This window comes from Scyliorhinus torazame, chromosome 20 (assembly GCF_047496885.1).
Source record: "Scyliorhinus torazame isolate Kashiwa2021f chromosome 20, sScyTor2.1, whole genome shotgun sequence".
Taxonomy (NCBI): Eukaryota; Metazoa; Chordata; class Chondrichthyes; order Carcharhiniformes; family Scyliorhinidae; genus Scyliorhinus; species Scyliorhinus torazame.
Window position 1 is genome coordinate 1127689 of NC_092726.1, and position 15190 is coordinate 1142878.

The following is a 15190-nucleotide window of genomic DNA, read 5'->3' on the forward strand; positions in this document are numbered from 1 at the left end:
CACTAACTTGATAGAGTTTTTCAAGGAGGTCACTAAGATGATTGATGCAGGTAGGGCAGTAGATGTTGTCTATATGGACTTCAGTAAGGCCTTTGACAAGGTCCCTCATGGTAGACTAGTACAAAAGGTGAAGTCACACGGGATCAGGGGTGAACTGGCAAGGTGGATACAGAACTGGCTAGGCCATAGAAGGCAGAGGGTAGCAATGGAGGGATGCTTTTCTAATTGGAGGGCTGTGACCAGTGGTGTTCCACAGGGATCAGTGTTGGGACCTTTGCTGTTTGTAGTATATATAAATGATTTGGAGGAAAATGTAACTGGTCTGATTAGTAAGTTTGCAGACGACACAGAGGTTGGTGGAATTGCGGATAGTGATGAGGACTGTCAGAGGATACAGCAGGATTTAGATTGTCTGGAGACTTGGGCGGAGAGATGGCAGATGGAGTTTAATCCGGACAAATGTGAGGTAATGCATTTTGGAAGGGCTAATGCAGGTAGGGAATATACAGTGAATGGTAGAACCCTCAAGAGTATTGAAAGTCAAAGCGATCTAGGAGTACAGGTCCACAGGTCATTGAAAGGGGCAACACAGGTGGAGAAGGTAGTCAAGAAGGCATACGGCATGCTTTCCTTCATTGGCCGGGGCATTGAGTATAAGAATTGGCAAGTCATGTTGCAGCTGTATAGAACCTTAGTTAGGCCACACTTGGAGTATAGTGTTCAATTCTGGTCGCCACACTACAAGAAGGATGTGGAGGCTTTAGAGAGGGTGCAGAAGAGATTTACCAGAATGTTGCCTGGTATGGAGGGCATAAGCTATGAGGAGCGATTGAATAAACTCGGTTTGTTCTCACTGGAACGAAGGAGGTTGAGGGGCGACCTGATAGAGGTATACAAAATTATGAGGGGCATAGACAGAGTGGATAGTCAGAGGCTTTTCCCCAGGGTAGAGGGGTCAATTACTAGGGGGCATAGGTTTAAGGTGAGAGGGGCAAGGTTTAGAGTAGATGTACGAGGCAAGTTTTTTACGCAGAGGGTAGTGGGTGCCTGGAACTCACTACCGGAGGAGGTAGTGGAAGCAGGGACGATAGGGACATTTAAGGGGCATCTTGACAAATATATGAATAGGATGGGAATAGAAGGATACGGACCCAGGAAGTGTAGAAGATTGTAGTTTAGTCGGGCAGTATGGTCGGCACGGGCTTGGAGGGCCGAAGGGCCTGTTCCTGTGCTGTACATTTCTTTGTTCTTTGTTCTTTGTTGGATGGCCAGACTTAATCAGATGGAGATCCTGAGGGATAATGGACATGTGGTCAGTGAGAGGGAAGGATCATTTTGTCTGACATGAACAACTCACTTGAGACAGGCCGTCTGGGTGACGGGTCAGTGGATCCTCACCTCTGTGGAGCAGGCCAACCTCGCTGTCGGTGACTGCTCTCTCCTCGGACAACCCCGGAAAAGCTGGGTCCATTCTTTATAAGGAGGGAGGACCCATTCCCTGTGTTGCCTCTTTCTGCTTATTATGGGCTATCTTCTCCTGCAGGGGTAAAGGGAAGGCATTGTAAGCCTCAAGCTTGATGGGTTAGGTGGGTCTATAGCAGGTTGCATGTGGACATGAAGGGGTTGTGCTGGTACGTACCAGGAGTGTTGAGGAACAAGCAGGAAGGTCGGATGTGGGGAAGGTGTGAGGTGTCAGCCAGTGATTTGTGTGTGTGGGGGGGGTTGGGAATTCTGAGATGTGGCAGATGTAACTGATGTGGAGAGAGGTGGTAACTTACCCTTGCAGCTGGGTGGAGGTCACTGGTCTTCTATCTCCTTGTCACGCTGCCCTCCTAGGCGGCATTGCTGAGCCAGCTACTGGTTGGGAGAACAGGGTGGATGTCTCTCAGCAACGCCGTTGAGAATCCTGACCAGGTCAGCAGGCCTGCGCGCTGCCACACTTGTTTGTTGAATAGGAGTGAGTGGTGAGGAAGCATTTAAAAGCAGCTCCCTCTTGTTAATGGCAAGTTACTGACGCGTGAGCCCGGCGAATCAGACCGCGAAGGAACCAGTAATGGTAAGAATCTCGTGGGGGCTCATTTTTGGCATTAATTGCCATTGAATACAGGCCGCGAGCTCGCCACGCTGCCATCGAGAAACACCCACCAAACACACCCAAAATCACACTTAGAAATGTTTCCGTGAATCGCACCCCAGAAATATGTCTTTTCTTACAAAATCCAGCACGAATTCAGAAAGTGACAAGAGGAAGCAGAACACCAAACCTTCACAGTGGCCAGCACAAACCTCAGCAATGAACGATGAGCTGTAATCCTCTGTACTCTCAAGCTTCACTTTCTTTCAGAGTCTGCCGGACTCTATAAAGGTTTGAAAACTGCTGATAGAGCTGCAGAGATGTACTTTAACCCAGGCAGTTAATAATAAATTGGCCGAGTGAAAGAAGACTGGTCACACTGTTTGTTTAGTTTGTTGACTGCTTGCCTCACATCTTTTTTAAAGCAATACTTCCACCCCACTTCCCGCCGCACTGTTGTGTTTGGTCGCAGTCCCTCTTCTTCATTGACTGTGGGGTTCCCAGCTCCACTTGAACATACTCCTGGAGGCTTCACTGTATGTTTTTTGCCATGCAACCATCCCAAATTCCCGTTTCCATCCAGGAAGTTCCTGGGCTGATTGGAAAACCAACAATACTCCATTACATGATTCTTGGCTGTCTTTTGGCCACAATATATTTACAGATTATTAAAAAGGGGCGGGATTCTCCGACCCCCCGCCGGGTCGGACAATCCGCCCGGAAGGGCGTCGCGAATCCTGCCCCGCCACCGGCTGCTGTATTCTCCGGCGTCGGTTTTTGGGCGGGGGCAGGGTTCATGCCACGCCGGTCGGGGGCTGTTGGCAGCAGCACCCCCGGCAATTCTCCGGGCCCCGATGGGCCGAGCGGCCGTCGGTTTCTGTTCAGTCCCGCCGGCGTGGATTAGACATGGTCCCACATGGCGGGACCTGCCAGGTAAGTCAGCTGGGGCGGTCCTCGTGGTGACGCGGGGGGATCCGACCCCGGGGGGGGGGGGGGGGTGACCTGGCCCGCGATCGGGGCCCACCGATCTGCGGGCGGGTTTATGCCATGGGGGCACTTCTTCCTTCTGCGCCGGCCCCTGTAGGGCTCCACCATTCCGTTAGAGCAGTCATTTTCAAAGTCAGGGTGCCAGAAATGTCGCGGGGCCATTGGTCACCAACGACCATGACGGCTTCCAGAATGCCGGCCATCCCGCCATGCGTGGGGCACGCCTCAGCAGTGCGCAGGATGGGAGCCCAGCGAGGCAGACCTGACGTCAGCGGCTCACCCAGGACCGGTTTTTTAAATATAAATTTAGAGTACCCAATTTTTTTTTCCAATTAAGGGGCAGTTTAGCGTGGCCAATCCACCTACCCTGCACATCTTTGGGTTGTGGGGGTGAAACCGATGCAGACACAGGGAGAATGTGCAAACTCCACACGGACAGTAACCCAGGGCTGGGATTCAAACCCAGGTCCTCAGCGCCGCAGTCCCAGTGCTAACCACTGCGCCACCGTGCCGCCTGGGAACAAACTTTTAAAAAAATCGATGGAGTCTTCTTGCCTGGAGCGGTGGCAGACAGCAGGTCACACTGACGTCACGTGCTCTGGGCGTGAGAGAGATTCTTCTATTTTGGATCTGCTAGCAGTGAAGGTGTGAGGTCTCGGGCTTCTGATGAAGAAGAAGAAGCTGAAACAGGAACAAAGCAGCAGAAAGATGATTTCTTTAGGTCAGGGTTTATTAATTGTGCCACTGCAAATCAGGATGCAAAGCCCATGGGTGTTATATGCAGGGAAGTACTGACAAATGAAAGATTAAAATCCTTTAAACCTCAAAAGCATTTCAAGACTAAACATGGCGAGTTTGAGGACAAACGTCTTGGTTTTTTTCACCGGATGCAGTGAGAGCTTAAATCAACAGTGGAAGTCCTCGGCAGAAATGTACCATTGAACGAGAAAGCAAGTGAGATTGTGAGGACCAAGCAGGCTCACCTTTTTTTTTTTCTGTTCAAATTGATTTATTTGGAGATAAGCCAAAGAACACTTTCTACAAGTACACTTCAAAATCCACCAATGTATAACTCAATCGAACCCATTCATGTTTACGTTGGTACAATCAATTACATAATTGGGACAGACTACAAACATAAGTTAAACATGCAGAGCTTTAGAGTGCTGCAAGCAGCAAGGGATAGACAGTTCAGGTGTTCAACTGCTGTCTTTACCCAAGGTGTGCTTGTCAAATAAGTACTCAGACATTCCGTTTTCAGGAGCACCCAATCTCCGCAGGTTGGTTACATGGTCTCCGAGTAGCTTGATCGATTTGACCTGTTCATCCAGATAGTGGGTCTCCAAAAAATCACAGAGATGTGGGTCATTCCTGTCTGTAGCCAGTTTATGCAATTCTAAAAGTGACTGGTTCACACTCTTCTCCAGTTCCAGAGAGCACACCATTGAATCCAAGCCACTCCCCCATTCGTCACGATCTGGTTTCTTGATATCCTGGAGTAAGATGCGCCCTCCTCGCTGGTTCTGTAGTTTCATGAGTTTCTCAGCATGTTCACGCTCTTCATGAGATTGCTCCAGAAAGAATTTGGCAAAATTCTTCAATGCAATATCATCTCTATCAAAGTAGAAGGACATAGAGAGGTAGACATAAGACACGTAGAGCTCCAGGTTAATCTGTCGGCTGATGGCGGCCTCGCAGTCATGGTGATAATTCTGTCGGACCTGGGAACTCATGACGATGGAGCAGGATATAAGGATGCTGTGCGGCGGACGGATAAAGTAGTTGGGAATGAAGGTTGAGTTCAGTCACTGTCGCTCCCTCAGACTCTCCTTCAATCTGATTGCAAACCCCCCCAAGCAGGCTCACCTGATACATTAGAGGTAAGCGAAAATGATGGGTTGCAGAGGTCGGGTGACATGGTCCCGAAGGATGGCCGGTTGTAAAAATGTGTTCCGGGGAAAAAGTTTGAGAAGCACTGATTTAGAGTGCCACAGGGATACTGATGAGTCACCCTAGAGCAGGAATATTGTGCAACTCACTCTGCCTGATTCGGATAGTGTTTGACCGATCACATTACACAATTCATACTCCAATTCCACTGCTGATATTTTCCTTTACTAAAATCATTGAATTAAATCCAGTGTGTCAGATGAAGAGTGTGCTGTTTGAAATGAAATGAAAATCACTTATTGTCACAAGTAGGCTTCAAATGAAGTTACTGTGAAAAGCCCCTAGTCGCCACATTCCGGCACCTGTTCGGGGAGGCTGGTACGGGAATTGAACCATGCTGCTGGCCTGCCTTGGTCTGCTTTCAAAGCCAGCGATTTAGCCCTGTGCTAAACAGCTCAAACAGTTTGAGTGTGTCTCTAAGTGTATTGGATGTCTGAAGTAAAAGGGTTAAATTCATCTGCGAGTTGTCAGGTGAGTGGACGGTATCTCTGAGCATGTGCTGTCTCTGTATCTGTGACTGTGTCTGCTATGTGTCGGTCACAGTTCTCTGCGTGACTCTACATTGACAAGACTGGAACATAGGAATAGTGTGCGGGTCCTTCCTATCCATCCCCTTTTCCTATTTCTTTTATTATGTCTGTATCACTAATGTCACATTAACATGGATAGTTAATGCAGACATACCTTTAAGTTGAGCAGAGGAAATGTGAAGCCACGGGACCCTCAATGTGTACGCAGTTCTCTCTCTCTCTCTGCTCTGCTGCCTGCTGTCTGAAGGCAGAAGCTTCTAGACCCTGAAAGAAGGATCTGTCTCTCTCTCTCTCTGGGTGCCCGATATTCTCGTAACAGCCGTGCCCCGATGTGGCGACTAGGGGCTTTTCACAGTAACTTCATTTGAAGTCAACTTGTGACGATAAGCGATTTTCATTTTAATTTCTGTGTAATGGAGTCAGGTTTAATCAAGGCATTTAACAGGTGATTAATTTGAATAGAAATAATGTGCAATGGCTACAGGGAAAAGGCAGGGAAATTGGACAAAGCCACAATGCTCATTTGAAGAGCAGGTGCAGAAACGATGGGCTGAATGGACTCCTTCTGCACAGCCTGTACCAGCCTCCCCGAACAGGCGCCGGAATGTGGCGTCTTGGGGCTTTTCACAGTAACTTCATTTGAAGCCTACTCGTGCCAATAAGCGATTTTCATTTCATTTCATTTTCAGTAACAATTCTGTGACCTTGAAACTGGCAGTGCCAGTGTGATGTGATACACATAGACCATGTTGAGGAGGGTGCAGGGACAGAAAGGGCTGCATGTGCACATCCACAGATCTGGCAAGTGGGTCTGTAATCACAGCTCGTGGGTTTCAAAAGAACAAGAGGATAAATGAGGAAAACAAATTCACACAGAGGGTTGGTCAGACCAGGAGAGACCATCTGAAAGACATGTGGACTTCATAGATATCATAGAATTTACAGTGCAGAAGGAGGCCATTCGGCCCATCGAGTCTGCACCAGCCCTTGGAAAGAGCACCCCTACTTAAGCCCCCACCTCCACCCTATTCCCGTAACCCAGTGACCCCAACTCACCTGTTTGGTCACTAAGGGCAATTTATCATGGCCAATTCACCTAACCTGCACAGCTTTGGACAGTGGGAGGAAACCGGAGCACCCGGAGGAAACCCACGCAGACACGGGGAGGATGTGCAGACTCCGCACAGACAGTGACCCAAGCCGGGAATCGAACCTGGGACCCTGGAGCTGTGAAGCAACTGTGCTAACCAGTGTGCTTGTATTTGAGTTGACAGAGTTCTTGGGAAAGTGTTGGGTGCTGCACCAAGGAGCAGGCACAGCCAAGGGCCTGGGTCAAATGGTTTCTTTATCTGTGCTGTCAGATTCCATGATTCTAAGAGTGACTCACAATGGGGATCATTGATAACATCAATGGGTTTGAGGAGTGGCTCAGTCGGGGCACTAAGACAGTGTGAATTTAGATAGGGAAGGTGATACTGTCATGTCAATTAACAGTGACAACAATACTGATCCGATCAGCCACCTGGTTTTCGGTGAAACCACAAATGACATCAGGAAGCCAAGTCGCAACTGCCGGATCATGAGTCAGGACATGTGGTGGGGTGCTATAGGGTCCTCCTTTACAGTCTTCCTCGGAGGCATACTCTTCATCCTCTTATATCGAGGCCTGCGCTACTCGTGGATGGTTCTGAGACAAATATCTCGCGGCAAAAGGACTTTGGTAAAGTGTAAATTATGTGGTGTTTGCTTAATGAAGGAAAAGCAAATTTCTGCATTTCTATCATCTTGTTTAGCTTACACAAGTGTACCAGTGGAGACTACTATAAAGACCCTGGAGGTTGAGTCGTCGAGCAAACGCTAGTTTAATCACGATCAAAGGAAACGGCCGCTTCGGCGGCATATATATATAGGTTCCAGTCAGAACTGCCAACATGCCTGTCCCTGTCCAGGCCAGCTCCTGTTCAGGTTAATTAGGAGCTCCAACTGGGTGGGCCTGCTAGCGGGGAATGTCGTACTTCACCAATTCCACGGGCAGATCGATCCCTCACGAGGGTTATTACACCCTTCCACCACCCAAGTCTGAAAGATCCCAATCAGTAGCTGTCAGGCCACACCTTCTTTGCCAGCGGTGGGTCTGGGCCGGGGAACGTGTTGCGATCCGTTGATCGCCTTTTTTGCGATGAATGACAGAGGGACACTGCCTGGGGTTTACTCTGGCCACAGCATCGTCATGTTTCCGTGTCCACATCCGAGGCCAAGTGGTCATCGTCCAGACGGTCCAGACGTAGGACCACGGTGGGTTTGCCCCTTGATTACTCAGTGATACTAGAGGCAGTGGAGGCACCGATGTGCCTGGAGAGCTTCCTCTGAGGCTGACTCTGTGCCCTTGAGGTGATGCACATGTCTCCATACGGTCTTTCCTCGGGTTCTGTCCTTGTACAATACGGGCCCTGTTTCTCCAGGGAGCCAATAGATGAATTTCTGGACATATATAGGCGTCCGGTGATGTGATATTTCTTCTGGCTGTCCCGTTTTGATTCTAGTTTTCCGCAAGACTCGGAAATGTCAGGCTCAGGAGAGTTTGGAGGTTCCGGTCAATCAACAGCTCTGCTGGTGCTGCCCCTGTTGTGTCATGAAGCATGATCCGGTAATGGAACAGAAACCTCGCCAGTCTTGTATCCAGGAAGCCCGTGGTCTGTTTCCTCGTGCCTCATTTAAATGTTTGAACTGTTCACTCTGCCAAACTAATCGAGGACGGCTGGGACGGGGCACTCCTCGCTCGTTAACAGGGTCCCATTATCCGTGACTAATATCTCTGGTGTCCCGTGGGTTCAAAATGAGTGAGTAATTATGCCACAGTGACTCTCGAGGTGGTGGTGGGTGTCTGGTGCACGCCCAGCCACTTAGAGTGGGGCGTCTACGAGGCCGAGAAACATGAATCCCGTGAAAGGTGCAGATACTCACACCTCGGTGGCAGACTCGCAGCTCATGATCCTGTGGAGGCAGGGACACCCCAGGGATTCGGCCTTCAGAGGGATGCTGGAGCTGGAAAGGCAGAGTCATGAGCATCAGGTAGGGTTGACTGCATCCCTCCTCGGATTGCTGGGTGACTGGAGAAGCTCAATCACCCTATGTCCGAAGAGATGGTGCCGCCAGTCCAACACAAAGACAACATTGTGAGGGTGGCATTCACGGTAGAGATCTTGGAACAGGATGTGCATTCCACGGCAGGGGATGTCCGTCCGCTACGTGGTTCAGCTCATGACCTCCATGGCCGAGGACAGGAGCTCCATGGTGCAGGGCTTTAACCACATGGTGCAAGCACGAGTGGGAATCCACAAGTGTCAGTGCCAGAGGACGGTGGTGCGTCCAGATCTCAATCCAGCTGCCCCTCTGTTCCATGGTGGAGCCCAGGGGCCCACGGGATCGGCACAAGCTCAGTACAGGGCCTTCCACCCAGGAGGGGAAGGCAGAGGCCCGTGGATGCAGCAGTCGATGACACTCTGCATCTCGGGCAGGTCCACCATGTGGGCAAAGCCCATGGCCCAGTTGTACCGACCTGAGAGACTGAGGCAGTTAGGACCATACTCGCTGGAGTTCAGGAGAATGAGGGGCCTAGAAGGCCTGTGAGCGATCCCAGCCCTGAGATGCCAATACTGGCACCAGGTTGAACCATTTGTGTCCCCCTTGTCCTCTTTGTTGCTCCCTCTGCCACTGGTACCCTGGAGGGTAATGGTGACCTGAGAGCTCATCTCTGATATCTGCTTCGGAGGCGAGGTTGGCAAGTTCCCGTTTTTATATAGCTGTAGTAAATCGCGCTAGCGTGGTCCATGACTATTCAGTGAGGGAGGGGCGGAAGGGAAGTCCCAGCAGGAGGGCTTGCTGAATGATATTATCATGTATTTAAATTAGGTTTCTGACTTTCCGTGGCAGGAGCTCAATAACTGTAGCCTGTGTTAACTCTCAGAACCAGTTGACTCTACCTTGCATTAATTTCTCCCTTTCTTTGCCTTTGAGCAGTGGAGGAACATGGGGAAGAAAAGCATGTTACAGACTCACGAAATCACCATCAGTGGAAAGCACAAGATCAGCCATCTTGTCCTGGACCAATTGAGAAAAAGCTTGTCAGAAGAGGTATTCTCTCACCACGTCTAGCTGCTACGCTTAGAGGCAACAAAGAAAGAATTTGAGCACCTTTCACAAACCCAGCATATCCCTGATGTTTTGTAAGAAATATTGCACAATCCTAAAAAGATCAATTGTATTCTAGAACAAAGAACAATACAGCACAGAAACAGGTCCTTCGGCCCTCCAAGCCTGTACCGGTCACGATACCACTCATGGCCAAAACCCTCAGCACTTCCTTGTGCCGTGTCCCTCTATACCCATCCTATCCATGTATTTGTCAAGGTGCCTTTTGAACACCGTTAATGTATCTGCTTCTACAACCTCCCCTGGCAACGCGTTCCAGGCACTCACCGGCCTCTGTGTAAAAAACCTGCCTCGCACATCTCCTCTAAACTTTGCCCCACGGACCTTAAACCTATGCCCCCCGGTGACTGACCCTCCACCCTGGGAAAGAGTGCCTGCCCATCCATTCTATCCATGCTCCTCATAATCTTGTAGACCTCTGTCAGGTCACCCCTCAACCTCCGTCTTTCTAATGAAAACAGTCCAAGTCTATTCAGCCTCTCTGCACAGCTCACACCCTCCACTGCACCCTCTCCAAAGCCTCCACAGCCTTGTGGTGGTGTGGTGACCAGAATTGTGTGCAATATTCTGTGTGCGGCCTTTTTTGGAAACAAGTTAACTCGACGAATAGGGCCAAGTAGAATTGGCAACCCCAGCCTCCCATTATTGGGATACTTCCAAATCCCAACAAGTTTTTAAAAAATTATTTTTTTGTTGAAAATTTAGATTCTTTTTTATTTCCAATTAAGGGGGAATTTAGCCACAGTCAGGGGAGGGTCAATCTGCCGGCAGGGGGGGGGGGGCTTTATTTGGGGCTGGGGGCACTGTTGGGGGGGGAGGGGGAGCGGTCTGGGGCGTGCAAGCCGACCGAAGGGGGACTATTTTTGCGGTCCGGGTCCACGTGCTGCGTCCGGCATGAAGCAGGGCGTGGCCGCTGCAGGCCGCCACCGTGCGTGCGACCACGGAGGAGGCAATCATCTGGGCTGTATCGGCAGCAAGAGCCGGGAGCTCTACGGTGCCTGATTCCAACCCCCCACCCCCAGGAGCAGGGTGGCCGTTTTGCGCCAGTTTTCCTGGCATAAAAGACCACAGTTTTCATGCCGACGTGGGGACTTAGTCTCCAAAACGGAGAATCAGCCTGAGGTGTTCGTCTGTGGAGATTGGTGGAGCCCGCAGCACAGGACTTGTAGCCTCTCAAACCAAGACAACTCTCCCAATAAAGCGCAGTCTGACGAAAACCAAAACAGTTTACAGATTGATGATTCCGAGTGTCACTTTGCCGAACTTGTTGACCCTCAATGTGTTCCAGGAGATTGAAGAACTGGATGCCAGGCAAACTTCGAAAGTAAAGGATGCCAGTCTGTATTTCGAAGTGCAGGAATGGGCGCAGCGAATGGTATCAGCTCAGTCACTGACTGGCCGAGTGCTTGTGAGTAACAGGAATGAAAGGTTTCACCAGAGACATCTACGTTTAAGTGCACATGCTTCAAACACGAGATGAGTAGAACCATAGCTCATGTGGGAGGCGAAGAACAGATTCCAATATCCTGGGAGAAGATCAGTGACTTGGGACCCTCTCCCCCTGGTGACTATACAGTAACTGGTTAAAATGGATAAACCCATGGGCTCTTGCCTGAGAATCTGATCAGGTTGGGGGGCAAATCCTTGTCCTTTGGGGTCAAATTTCACTAGCTGTGTTCATATATCCCGAACTGAGCTTCTAAAGAGAGCAGCAAATGTTGGGAGAGGAGGGTCAAAACTCAGTCCAAAATAAAAGAGAAAATAAACTCATGTTATTGCATCTCTAATGATAGATTCCAGTATTTTCCTACTATTGATATTAGACTAGCTGGCTTATAGTAACCGATTTTCTCTCTCCCTCCTTTCTCGAATAGTGGTGTTATGTTTGTTAACTTACAATTCACGTGGAAGATTTTGAATCTCACAAATTCTGAAAGATCAAAATCAATGCATTTCTGCCGACACTTCTAACAACCTGAGGGTGTAGGCTGTGTAGCTCCAGGTGATTTGGTGGCTTTAGTCCCATTAATTTCTCATTAATATGGTATAAAGGGAAATCTATTGAAGATTCTGAGGATGTAACTTGCAGGGTTTGTAAAGAGTGAACCAGTGAATGTTGTGTATTTATATTTTCAAAAGCAACACACTTGCCTTGGAGTCTTACAATCCATTTTTTAGAAGAACATGAGAACTAGGAGCAGGAGTAGGCCATCTGGCTCCACGAGCCTGCTCCCGCCATTCAATAAGGTCATGGCTGATCTTATTGTGGACTCAGCTCCACTTTCCTGCCCGCTCACCCTAACCTTTAATTCCTTTACTGTTCAAAAATCTATCTATCTTTGCCTTAACGAGGCAGCCTCAACTGTGTCACTGGGCAGGGAATTCCACAGATTCACAACCCTTTGGGTGAAGAAGTTCCTCCTCAACTCAGTCTTAAATCTACTCCCTGTTATTTTGAGGTGATGCCCCCTAGTTCTTGTTTCACCCGCCAGTGGAAACAACCTCCCTGCTTCTATCCAATCTATTTCCTTCATAATTTTATGTTTCTGTAAGAGCCACCTGATTCTTCCAATGAGTATAGTCCCAGTCTACTCAGTCTCTCCTCAAACACCAATCCTCTCAACTCCAGAATCAACCTCGTGAATCTCCTCTGCACCCCTTCCAGTGCCAGTACATCCTTTCTCAAGTAAGGACACCAAAACTGTACACTGTACTCCAGGTGTGGCCTCACCAGCAACCTATACAGCTGCAACATAACCTCCCTGTTTTTAAACTCCATCCCTCTAGCAATGAAGGACAGAATTCCATTTGCCTTCTTAATTACCTGCTGCATCTGCAAACCAACTTTTTTGATTCATGCACCAGGTCCTTCTGCTCAGCAGCATGCTGCAATTTTTTCCACTTTGCTATTATTCCTACCAAACTGCATGACCTCACATTTACTAACATTGTACTCCATCTGCCAGGCCCTTGCCCACTCAATTAAACTATCTATATTCCTCTGCAGACTTTCTTGCTAGTTTATTCTCAGGGGATATATATTTGTTGAGATTCCAGTCCACCTCCTGGGTCCTCACTGTGGAACCTGAGTAATCAGGAGTCGATCAAAACAGGGTGAAGTACGTTGGGATTCTTTATGTCCTGGGTTGCTTTTGGTGACTGTGAAGCCCTGTTCGGCACCCTAGAAATGCTCAGCAGATGGGGCTCTGGCGAGCATGTCCTCCACGACAGAGGAACGAGAGGAAGATATTACACCTGGACAGAGGCTGCAGCTGAACAACCTCCAATCGTACCGGTTTCCTTGCCATTGGATCAAGATTGCATTCTGTCATAAATGTGAAGCTGGTGTGCACAATTTCTGTCCCGAGCTTCAGCAGTGCGTTCCAGACTGCCATGGCTCTCTGGGTGAAAACAAACATTCCTCAAATCCCCTCAAAACCTCCTGCCTTTCACCTCAAAATGATGCCCCCCTGTTATTGACCCTTCAAGTAAGGGGAAGAGCTGCTTTCTATCCACCCTTCCCCTGTCCCTCATCATCTTATCCACCTCAATCAGGTCCCCTCTCCAGCCTCACTTCACAGCTGAAACGCTCCATCCCAGGCAACATCCTGGTGAATCTCCTCTGCACCCCCTCCAGTGCAATCACCTCCTTCTTATAGTGCAGTGACCAGAACTGCACACAGTACTCCAGCTGTGGCCATACCAAAGACCTGTACAGCCTCAACATGACCTCCCTGCTCTTATAATCTTCTTTTAAATAAATATTTTTAGTGAAGTTTACACGTTTGCACTGTACAGGAGATGACTGAAGTGGTTATTATTTACAATTGACATTGTGTTCCTTTTAGTCACCCCCACACTCCCCCTCCCCTCACCTCATATTTTCAGGCCCTGTCTTAGGCCCTTTCCTCCGCTGTAGATGGTTTATTTGGCGTTCGTTTTGGTCTTACAGCTTTATGGGGGGGGGGCCTTCTGGCCCCGTCTCGGTCTCTCCCTGGATTCTTCCTGGCGTTTCCTTGGGTTTCTCCCGTTGCCCTGGTCACCTCCTCAAAACATTCAATCAAATTTGTGAGGCATGACCTCCCTCCGACAAAGCCCTGCTGACTATTCCTGATCAAACCTCGCCTCTCCAAGTGGAGATAGATTCTGTCCTTCAGTTTTCTCTGATAGTTTCCCCACCACTATGTGAGATTCACTGGTCTGTAATTCCCTGGTTTATCTCTCCCACCCTTCTTGAAAAGTGGAACCACATAAGCTGTACTCCACTCCACTGGTACCTAAACCAGCACCAGTCAGCTCTCCCTCTCACAGGGGAAAGCAGCCTATAGTCATCTGGGACTTTGGGGACTTTTATTTCCTAGCTCCTTTCCTAGGTGGAAGGGCAGAACCCATGAAAGGCTAGTGAGCAGGTACAAATCATTGTGAAAAAGGCTAAATGTATGTTTTTTTTTTAACACAAGGTAGCTGGAATAAAATGGGATGGAAATTCTGACATAGTTATTCAAAACTCTGATTAAACCACACAGGGATGACTGAATATTGCACTTCAGGAGGTGCAGAGCAGATAGAGAATGAGGGAGTGGGATTGGGGTAAGTGGGAGGTGAGATTTATGTGTGTGGGATATGGGAGAGGGTGAGTGGGATGTGGGAGGGTGAGTGGGATGTGGAGAGGGAGAGTGGGATTGGGATGAGTGGGATGTGGGAGAGGGTGTGGGATGTGGGGAGAGAGTGAGTGGGATGTGGGAGGGTGAGTGGGATGTGGGATTGGGGTAAGTGGGATGTGGGATATGGGATTTTTGTGCGTGAGATATGGGAGAGGGTGAGTGGGATGTGGGATTGGGATGAGGGATATGGGATTTGTGTGAGTGGGATATGGGAGAGGGAGAGTGGGATGTGGGAGAAGTTGAGTGGGATGTGGGATTGGGATGAGTGGAATTGGGATGAGGGATATGGGATTTGTGTGAGTGGGATATGGGAGAGGGAGAGTGGGATGTGGGAGAGGGTGAGTGGGATGTGGGAGAGGGTGTGGGATGTGGGGAGAGAGTGAGTGGGATGTGGGAGGGTGAGTGGGATGTGGGATTGGGATGAGGGATATGGGATTTGTGTGAGTGGGATGTGGGAGAGGGAGAGTGGGATGTGGGATTAGGATGAGTGGGAAGTGGGAGAGGGTGTGGGATTTGGGGAGAGTGAGTTGGATGTGGGAGGGTGAGTGGGATGTGGGATTAAGGTGAATGGGATGTGGGATATGGGATTTTTGTGAGTGGGATATGGGAGAGGGTGAGTGGGATTGGGATGAGTGGGATTGGGGTGAGTGGGATGTGGGATTAGGGTGAGTGGGATGTCAGGAGAGGGTGTGGGATATGGGATTGGGGAGTGGGATGAGGGTGAGTGGGATGTGGGATTGGGGTGAGTGGGATGTGGGATTGGGGTGAGTGGG

General features: G+C 49.3%; 1 protein-coding gene and 1 pseudogene across 7 annotated transcripts in view; both read right to left on the minus strand.

The window, feature by feature from the left end:
- Positions 1 to 13648, minus strand: part of aspdh (aspartate dehydrogenase domain containing) — a 47037-nt gene extending 33389 nt beyond the window's left edge. For 3 of the 7 annotated variants that reach the window (XR_011936637.1, XM_072485563.1, XM_072485558.1), the window contains exon 1: positions 13629 to 13648. Coding sequence is in view for 1 of the 7 variants with exons in the window: in XM_072485558.1 (XP_072341659.1) it covers positions 13629 to 13633 (5 nt within the window). In the remaining 6 variants the exon portion in view is untranslated. Of the gene's footprint in view, positions 1 to 1398; positions 1538 to 2264; positions 2420 to 13628 lie in introns of those variants that run through there. The other 4 variants (XM_072485559.1, XM_072485562.1, XM_072485561.1 and 1 more) reach the window with 4 other exon arrangements.
- LOC140396811 (ferritin heavy chain pseudogene) lies at positions 4046 to 4882 on the minus strand (annotated as a pseudogene).
- Positions 13649 to 15190: the final 1542 nt, after the last annotated feature.